This window comes from Acanthaster planci, linkage group LG04, assembly GCF_054643075.1.
Source record: "Acanthaster planci isolate LZ-2023a linkage group LG04, COTS_SCS, whole genome shotgun sequence".
Lineage (NCBI taxonomy): Eukaryota > Metazoa > Echinodermata > Asteroidea > Valvatida > Acanthasteridae > Acanthaster > Acanthaster planci.
Window position 1 is genome coordinate 14,506,317 of NC_141780.1, and position 10,472 is coordinate 14,516,788.

General features: G+C 41.3%; 1 protein-coding gene across 1 annotated transcript in view; it reads left to right on the forward strand.

Moving 5' to 3' along the window:
* LOC110974008 (uncharacterized) overlaps positions 1 to 8,188 on the forward strand; it is a 33,112-nt gene extending 24,924 nt beyond the window's left edge. Inside the window, exon 5 of the mRNA XM_087136040.1 lies at positions 304 to 8,188. Within this exon, the coding sequence (XP_086992166.1) occupies positions 304 to 714 (411 nt within the window). The 3' untranslated portion in view covers positions 715 to 8,188. The remainder of the gene's footprint in view (positions 1 to 303) is intronic.
* The last annotated feature ends 2,284 nt before the right edge of the window (positions 8,189 to 10,472 follow it).

Below are 10,472 nucleotides of genomic sequence, written 5' to 3' on the forward strand. Positions count from 1 at the left end.
TGGTAGCAATTTGTTGTACAGCCACTGTGCTGATTTTGATGGTGACAGATATTAGATTTTTGGGGTAACAGTTCCAGGCCATAGAAGTTAGGCGCTGTTTCATGGTCAGATTTTGACTGAGAGTGCTGTATGTACAAATGGCAAAGAGCTGTCGTTACTGCTTGACTATACTGATCAGAATGGTTTCCTAATATGACCTCTGGATTGTGAAGGCTGTCATATTTTAAGTAACACATGTATCATGACCTTTCCATCTGTTATTTAGAGGACATCTGTGTCTTTTTTTCCCTCCCATTTTTACAGTTGAAAGTAAATGACATCAAGGTCTACCCAGGTATATCCTCAGCCATACTGCTGCAGGACACGCAGACCGGTGTGAGCATTTTTGGCAGCCGGGCTCTCTTCATTGGGCTGATCGCCATCGGCTGCCTCAGCCTGGTCATCATCGTAGCAGGCTTCATCTACCTGGTGTGCGACCGCAAGCGGGGTCGCAGCGGCGAGTACATCACCCACCATGTCAACCCGGACCTTGAGGTGGGGCTTGACAACCCAGCGCTGATGACGGAGGCCGGGGACAAGACGGCGGCGATTAACGGCAATGGTGCCCACCTGCTAAGCTTCAAGACGGACCCAGAGGATGGGGACATCGTGCCCTACAACAGCTTCAGCCCCGAGGACCTGGCTAACTGCGAGGTAGAGGACACGCACCTCTAGGCCCGACCCGGGCGCCTTGAAATCTCCAGGTTTGCCCTTCAATCTGTAAAATTTAAAGCCACTGTATGGACAGTTAACTCTGTTCTGTGTAAACCAGTTTGTTTTGCAAGTTTTGGCCTTTAACTGGCCACCAGCTTCCCGGGATGGGCAAGCGTTGGCTTGGAATTTCACTCTCAGGTCCTACTCTCTGCATTTCTCCTTCAGCACATGGACTGTTGGAATGGAATAAAGTCATTTTTTACTTTGCATTCTCTAAACCTATCCCAGAAAGGGAAAGTAGTTTTTATACTTGCCAGACTTCTGTAGATCAGCTCCTGCTTGTTCTTGCTGTTTTCTTTAACGTACTTGTCACAGTTTTCCTTCCTGGTACACACATTTACCAAAAGTACTTGTTAAGTTGTAACTCACAATTTTCATTTGTGAAACTTTTTATTGAACAAGTTTTGAATTAACAAAGTACTTTCTCCTGCTGGTGGGTAGCTTTTATGGCCCAAACTGGATGACGACATTTAAATTGTGACACAAAAGGGTGTGGTCAGTGTTAATGGAGGGGCGTCTGGTGAGATTCCGGGAGTGCAGCCGTGACCCTCCAATGATTAGGAAATTTGTACAACCTCCAGACTTGCCCCTCTTTCTTTGTATGTTTTTTCACACAGTTTGTTTCTCATTAGTGTAGGGGCGCTGACTCTCCAGGGTCTGAAGCTCTTGTAGGAATGTACCACATCCTGCAAGCTCTTCCCCCTTTGTCTCAGCCGACCTGCCACTGTCCATAGTAGGAGCATAGAATTTGCCGCCGTGTGGGCCTGTCTCCCAGCTGCAGGTCCGTGACCGATTGAAACGGCTGAAATTGTTTTGGGGTTTGTGAAAAAGACTGTCATTGTAGCTGCACGATGCTTCCCCGTTTCAGAATTCTGTTCATGTACTATAATACTAAAGTATAAATGACCAAAGAAAACCAAAGGCATTCCCTAAGTTTTGTCCTTTTTTGGTGATCATGAAACTGTAAATTGGGATTGTGTGCATTTCTCATCTCCTACTCTTGTTCCAAAAGAACAACAAATTACATGCAGTCCCTAGAAAAGCCATTCCATTGGACTTTGATAGAATGCTCTCTCAAATTTTAGGATTTTCTTGTTCTTGACTAAAAATGTAGCGAGTGTTTTTTTTTTTTTGGGAAGTTCAGTTTCACAGAAGTCTTGCCGCTCTTCTGCCATTGTTTGCCGTTTTGCAATTTTCCGTTTTACCATTATAATTGTACAGTGCGTTTGATTCAGAGTTATTGAGCTACAGGTGCAAATACATGACCTGTATCAAAATGGTTGGAATTTCTGCTAATTCAGCGTGTATTTCTGCTTTTAGGAATTTAGGCTAACTTAACCAAATGCACTGGTTTCATTCAGTTTTTGTGTACCGTGGATATTTACAATATGCACATAGTACTTTAATGCGTGTTCAGTACAGTATGCACCATTCCATATTTAATGTGCACAGATCTGTCATTTATTTACCCAGAGAAGTGCACTTTCTGAATTCTTGTTTTGAACGAATAGTTAAACAGTACTGTAGAAATTTGCCAGTTTTGCCGTAATGTACATGAACACATAGAATCGGTGATTTTTTGTTTCTAACATGTCAATTTGTATGTTTCTCTGAGGATGCGATGTGCTTATTAAAATATACACGTACATGTACATGTCACCTTTCAAGTGACCGGATCAACCAAAAATGACCGGACAGACTTGTCATGCCACTGCATTCATTTTAGTATGCAGATCCATCAGTGTCTGTAAAAATGCAGATAAGATTGGGAAAGGACGAACATTGCAAACGATTCCTTGCGCCGCTTTGTGTTTAGCCCTCAAGCCATTTGCTGCCAGTGGGTTAGTTGAACCTGTTGTCAGCCTATTTAACCCAATCTGCTGTTTGTTTCTTAAGTTGGGGGTTTTGCTAGCAGCTTGCTGCCTTGGAAAGCTGTAGCCTACGGATAGGCTAAGAGAGCATTCTCTCCATTATTACCCTATATGAACAGTGAGACTAAGGCAGATGTTAGAGAGGTTTGTGGGAGATGTGTGACATCAGTGTTGTTCATGCGGTACGCATCTCGCGACATTGAGCAAGTTCCATCTATTCCGTCCATTCATCGGTTGGAGCAGAAAACCATCGGCTCACAAATGAATGTGTTTGTATTTCCTTGATTTAGAAAGAATTGAACCAGTGGGAGGTACGTTTGATTTTACTCACATACGGTAGCTCAGCCAGTACATTCCAAGAAATTGTTGGCTAGAGGTAGTTTGGTTTATTTTGCACTGTTCATGCATTGCATTTGAGGTGTATTTATTATTGGGTCATATATTAGCCTACTTAGAAAAGGTCAAGGTACCAGTATGTGTGTGTGTGTTTTTGGTCATCTTTCCTAAGGGAGCAATGCATGTTATTTGCTTGGACCAGTTAGAGGGCTTCTGTTTATTAATCAACAGGTTCTTTGTCTTTTTTTGAAGCAGAACATTTGAAAGCATTCTGCTGTTTCTTTTGTTAGGAGGCAAATGATCCGTAGTAGCCTTTTGTACCGTAATCTTGCCCCAAATGCAAAAGTTCCACAGCACCAAAGAGTTCATTTAAGCAGTTGTCATAAATAATTGGGAGGTCCCTGTCCCCCATAGAGGTGTCCTACATGGAAGTTAAACTCCCTGGCATGTTTTTCTTTTCTTGGTGGTCAGACCCCTATTCCACACTCAGGGCTCTGGTCAGCAATGAAAAGTACAAACCAGGAATACCAGTCTTCAGGCAAAACCCTGATTTCAGGCTTTCGTTTAAATATGTTGGGATAATTTCAAGCCTTGAACAAGGCACATGTACATGTATACGGAGGCTTCTCTGGTCTTCTTTTTCCAAGGCTCTGGAGAAGAACCTGACTGGCACGCCAGTACCTATTGGTATGTCAAGCCTGGCACTGAACAAAGTGTGCAAAATGTCAAGTTGTTCTTTTTTCATGTACAGTGTACGCACACGTTTGTCACACAAAAAGAGAATATCAAAATGGTGCTTAACAAAAAAACACCCAGGGCCAAAACCGTGCTGAGACTGTGTGTGACAAGACTACCGGTATGTTTTTTGTCACTTTTCAATATCTGTCCTCGTCGCCTTCTGCACTCAGACAAAGTCAGACAGATTACAGGCATCCCGATGTACTCCCTTACTAAAGATTGGTTTTTGGAATGGCATTTTATCTGTCTGGGAAGATATCTGTTGTGACACCGCAGAGTTTTTAGCGGCTGTTTTTTCCCCTCTGTGCTTATTAAAATTTATTTCAGCTTTTTTTCCTTAATGTGTCTGTTGTGAGTCTAGATAAATCAGAGATATTTCACCGTGACAACTATTTCATGATAACAGCACTATGCGTACATGCAAATAGTCAACTGGAAGATAGTTACATTGTAAATGGAGTGAGGAGATAAAGTTATGTCTGGAAAGAAAGCTTTTTTTATGAACAGTGGCATTTCTTGCCCTTCCATTTGACACTGCTCCTGTTATTTCATCTTCTCACCTTGATGAAGGGTGTAAATGTTTCACTTCCACTGACCTGAATATCATGGGCAGAGGTCAGTCAAGGGTGAAGCCATTCCCTCCCCAGATCGTTCCCTTTGGGGTTTGAAAAAATATGGGCATTTTAGTGGCACTTTCAGTGGTCATTCCTGCGGCTTTCTGGCAAACGGAGATGGAACTAGGCAGGGTGCTAGCCATGCTGGTAAAAGATGTTGAAAAACTAATAAAGTGAGTTGTTCGTGTTTTTTTTATTTCAAATTTGTTGGTTTTTTTTTGGTAATCTCTGTTCTATGATATCGTCTTTTAACTCAAGTTTTGAACTGCAGAAATAGAAAAATCATAGACTGAGATTGAAACTGAACAAATTGGCACCTGTCACATTTTTAGCATCAGACTCAAATAGATAAGAACTGTTTTTACGCATTGTTTTCTCATGTTTTAAGTTGTTGATACCTGTTAAAGAAGTCATAAATTGTCAAGGCTGTGCCCTACTGAACTGCATCAAACAGTGTGGTAAAAATCCCTTTTCTAATACCGCACCCCCCCTTTGACCTCTGCCCAGTTCTGTTTTTTTTTTACACTTTGCTCACCTGTCTTCGGATGCAAGCATATAGGGTCAAACACTGCAATTAAAAGTTGTGCTACAAACAGCTTTGATCTGAATTGTGTGACAGGTAGGAGGGTTAATTTTTCCTAGAGAACAAAATGGAATGGTCCGATTTTAATAATTTATTGTTGGGTTCCAAATGGGAGACGTTTAGACGCTTAATGGCGGCAAGTGTACCAGTCCTGTTTACGAGTTCTGAGGGTGTTGAGTGGAGCATGTGTGCCAAGTTCTGAGCATGCACTATACTGTGAAAGGACCGGTGTGCCTGCTGCCACTGGCATCTCGAAGTCTTCCATCAGAATAGGTGTTAAGTTGTATCAGAAATCACTCACAAAATAACCTTGGATACTTTCTAGTTGATCTTGTAGTACATGAAACATAACTTGTTTAATGCGAGATTCGAACCTTGGACCTGTGGTTTGTCCATTCGGGTATCCTTGAGGTCATTCATGTAAAGTTGCATTCAGAAGTTAAAATACATAGATGTACATGTAGTTAGAGTAAGTGTTTAATTCCAATGTTTAAGACTGCAGTCATTTCGTGGTAAACCGTTCTTTTTCTGTAGCTGATCTGTCAGCACATATATTTGCTCATATGAACCCATAACACGTTGTTTGCAAGTATGGGTATGGTGGATATTTGGGATTGATCTGCTGTCTGTCCCGAGTTGAAGTGCACTCTCACTGGCAAGAAAAAGACAGACTGGTACGAAGTTTTCCAACCGGGTTCTTGCGTGCCCTGTGTCAAATGTGCACCAACTTGCATGCTGAAGCTGTGAGTTCCCACCAATGGACGGTTAATTTCATTTAAAACACGCCCTCTTTTGATCCCACTCGGAGCGGATAGAAGAGAAATAGTTGCCAGGAATAGATTAAAAAGTCTTACAACTTAAAATCGCACACTTATACACTCCAAGGCTGAGTTCAGGCGGCTTGTTCTCGTATGTTCACAAGGAGCTCGATTTATTGTTCATGGGTCGGCCCCTCAAATGGCACTAATGCACAGCCGGTTGTCGCTGGTATAGTTAGTGGCAAGCAACATGCATTATTATCATGGCGATGTCCATTTACATTCTTCGAGAGTTAATGTTTAGATATTGGGCTGAATTCTTTTCTATTTAAAAATAAAGATTCAGTTCTGACTTATCGAAACTTATTAATAGTAATTTTGCAAAACTTCCCATTGTCTCTGGCATTGTAAGCCATCTTGCTGTTTTTTGCAGCTGGTCAAAAATCAAAATCCTACGAGTTTTTCCGTGTGTTCCTGTGAAACCCTGATGAGGAGGTGGTGTGTGATCTTGTTCCGAGAACAGTGTTCTTGAGTCATGTTCCTGCCATTCAAGTGCGAGAACAAGAAACCCGCAGGACGCCTGAACTCGACCCAGGTGTATATGTAAACTTTTGACCATAAGTGTACAGATACTAAAGATTTGTGAACAGGGAGGGGTTCAAATCAGATGTAAACCTTCATGGGAAGTGACATCATGAATACCCACCCAGACTCAGTTTGGCAGTTTGAAAATTAAGTAAAGCCCCAAGGCTGCTTTAAGTGGAAAGGCCAACACAAAATTGACATGTTTCCAAGGGAACAAGGGAAGGGAAGCATGTCACAGGTGTTCATCTTCATACACACAGAACCCGCTCTTCACTCCCTGCAGGGATCCTTGGTGACCCTCCCAACTATGTTTTGGAGGATGGAGGTTTGTGCCTTCCAAAACACCCAAATTGTGACAGGCACAAGGGGCCACGTCAAAGGTTCACCCGCCCTGGAGGTAAAAATGTACCTGTTGGTTATTCAGGGTAGGGATTCTGTGCTGGTCATTTCTGGAAATTATTTTTAGGAAAGTCTTACTTTTTTGGAGAAAGGGGTATTTAGCCCGAGGCACTAACAGCTGATGTTTTGGGCTACCAGTCAAGTGCGCCTGGTGGTGCAGGTTAAAATTTGATTGGATGCAATTAGATGGACGTGTACATGCACACAGTTGTGGCCTTAATGCACAGTAAATGTCATGGAATGTTCTGTTATGTTGGGTGTCACTCTCTCAGGGCTGCTTTGGTGTCCCCGTTACACCTGACCTGTGGAACTTGACCAAAAGAATGTCATTGAAATTGACTTTAAACCACATTTATTTGTTTGGCAGGTACTTTGTGTTACTTAATCACACTTAGAAATTAAAGACTGGGTTTGTGCACAATCATTCGTTAAATGTGACAGGGACATGAAAAAATATTAGACCCCAAAATTATACACTTACAACTACCCCATTGGAAATCAGAGCTGAACAGGGTTAACTTGCTGGTCTGGCAAATCTTGGGTCCGTGAAATTCATTGCTTGATTGGTATGTTATTGGTACATGTACATGGAAGTTGAAAGTACAGTTTGGACTTAATTTTTAAGTGATACTTCTTTGTCTTTTTTTCACTGAAAGTTTTAAGTACTGTAGTTCTTTCTGAATTCAGAAGAATCGAAAGCATCATAGGAATATTCAGGTATGTGTATGTACGTGCCGGAATTTGCCAGAACTGAGGCTGAAAAAATTCTTACTTTGAAATCCCACCGTATTGTTGTAGTGTTAATACTTTGAAGTTTGAAATCAGTGTTCACCTTAAGTAGTTTGCCGAATTCTTGCTTCCATGAAAGTGGTGAGTTTACAGAAAAGAGAGCTGCTTTTGTAAGGGAAAAATGGCCTTAAAAACGGAAATAATAGACAAACACAGGGATATCTGGTGTTTGATGCCTTGATAAGGAAGATCTTTGTGTCTTTGACCTTTTTAACAAATGATCATCTGAACAAATTACTGGAATTTCAAAAGCCAAGTGTTGGTTTCTGTAAAACGTTAATGTTGACTTAGAACTTTTAAAGCTCAAATTGTGTTTTTAAAAATTGTACTGTTCATAAGGGTTTCATGTGTTATACGCTTGGTATCAGCTTTTGTTGTTTTGCCTGTTCTCACAGCATCGTTTTGATTAACTCGGCCCACGTTGCACTAAGCTGTCTGCTCAGTGTTATATTGTCTAAACTAGCTTTCTTATTAATTGTATAGAAAATCTGCAGAGCAAACCAAAGGCTGTATTACTGGGAACAGGAGTTGTACGGATTAGAATGAATGATCACGGTGATATGATGGTGGGCGCAAGTGAAAAAAATTGAAAAACTTACAACATTTGGTCGAATCATTAATTTAAAAACATTTGATGTTAAGTCAGTTGTTAGCATGTACATTATTTTTGTTTTGTTTGAATCACTTGAATGACAAAATTCTGTAAACAGTATTGACCGATATGAAGATAATAAATGAGGTAATGTGTTCAAAGTTTGAGGATTACGGCTTCTCTGATGAATCTAATTCAACTTAGTTTAACCGCCAAACCAGAAACTGCCAAGGCAGTAAGGAAGTTGTTGGTGACATGCTCAGCTTTTTTTCCTTACAGTTTCCTGTGTTTATTTTATGGATGTCATCTTTAATGATGGTAAGCTGTGATCAGTGACAGCACTGCTTTCCATGTACATGTAAGCCCTCAGATTTACGGCGTGAGTCATAGGCATACAGGGGTTCCTCAGGCAGCCGCCAAAAGGCCCACATCTGGAGAGAGGAGACTAGAATGAGATACAGTTACAGGTTTAGAGGTGGGAGAAAAACCCCAGGGAAATATTCTGGGTAAAACCCAGGAATCAGGCATGGACTGAAATGAAAACACAATCCACATGTGGACTGAGCTTGGATTCGAACCCAGGCCACGGAGGTGAAAGAAAAGGAAAGAGCTACTATGCTAACCTATTTCAATAGGACTGCCAACTATCACACATCTGCAGAAGACTCTGCATTAGAAGCAGAGCTGTCACTTTATGGAGTACACCCCAGTGATGATGTCGAGTACCAAAACTTGAGTACCAAGTTTTCCGAGTACACACAGTGCCAAGTACGAGTACAGAGAAAATCGAGTACATCCGAGTACATTGTAAAACTAAAACATTGTGGAAATTTGCATTGTTGTGTGTGATACGTAAGGTACTTGCCCTGTATTCCAAGAAATTAACACGTATGCATACATGTATATTCAAAAGTGTTCTTTTGCTTTGAATTCTTGATTTATTGACGAGGTACCTCTCGGACACCTTGCAACATGATCTTCCTCATTCTGGAGGTTAGGAAAGATATAGCTACTTGATTGAGAGTTGAGATATTGTGTGACTTGTAACGTGTAGCTTACACTGTGAAATTTGTGGTCAAAAATTAGTATCGAAACAAATCCCAAATTTCGAGTACTGCGTGACTGGGATCAAGTTAACCAAGTACAATTTGTCGAGTTTAGGGATGAGTTTGAATACAAAATTATGAATATGTGCTGAGTACTTTTTGGAGTACTTATCATCGAGTACGGGCCAAGTACGTTTTATTGGTACTTGAGTTGTACTCGATTTCGAGTACGAGTGCTCCAACACTGGCACACCCTGATTCAGACAAATCACAAGTAACAGGCTGGACGGTGACAAAGGAATGCTCTTGTCACAGTCCAAGTAACAACTTGTGACTTGGTTGACTCTCGGTGGACTTGCAGGGATTTGTGATAAGGATGTGTGATAGATATGCAGAGATTTATGAGAATTTGTGATGGACACGACTACCCAGTAGCTACAGTCCTATAGCTCTGTGCTCATTGTGTATGGTCACATTGCCACAGTTTGTATCATGTTCTCATGAAACATGCATTTTGGAGGGGCAGCATTAATGTCAAACACTAACATCGATGCGAAATCTTTCAACATCACACCCATGATGTGCCGAAATTTTGGTGAGTTCCATGTACAAATTAGCGTCCACGCTACAAGCTTCCAACGCATGAACTTACACCAGCCATTTTAGTGCACTAGATGGAAGAGATAAGGGGTTCTCCAGGTTTATCCAGGAAGTGTAAACAGAGGCCGCATATAATCTGTTGTTTATCCTTCTCCCTAATAACAATGCTAAAGAACAACCCCCGAATCCTTTCTATTTTGCCCTTGGGATTCCATCTTGATTAAACTTGTCATGAGCCCTTTTGCCCCAGACACTCAACAGAAGACGACACACCCAGGGCTGGATCATGGAGTGTTTTGTGGGCCTCCGGCACTAATGTTTCCCACAGGCCCTTCAGTGGTCTAGATTCAGTTACCAATTTCATTAGCAGATGGTCACATTAAGCTAACTTTGAACTTCAGAGCTTTGCCAAAAATGGAAATTAGAGAAAGATACATAGCCCTAACGTTCCTGAATCCTCCAATTTTAATATGATTTTGCACACACCCTAGGGAGATAGGGTTAATCTTTTTTTTTCATTTGTTTTTTAAATTGCAGCTTAGGTGGAGTATTGTATGGTTTTTAAATCATATTATGGTATTTTCATATAGACTGAATTTCTGCAAGCCCACATATTTTTTGGCGTGCCCTTGGAACGTTGCCCATGGACGCAGATCCATACAGGAATAGGATAGTACCCACTGCAAGCCCCCCCCCCACATTGCATTGCTGTATTTAAATCAAAGTGAGATTTGTCAGGATTTTTTCATCAGGAGTCTCCCGATTTCAGGATTTTTTTTCTAGTAATCTCTTTTAAAAGTTGGGAAAT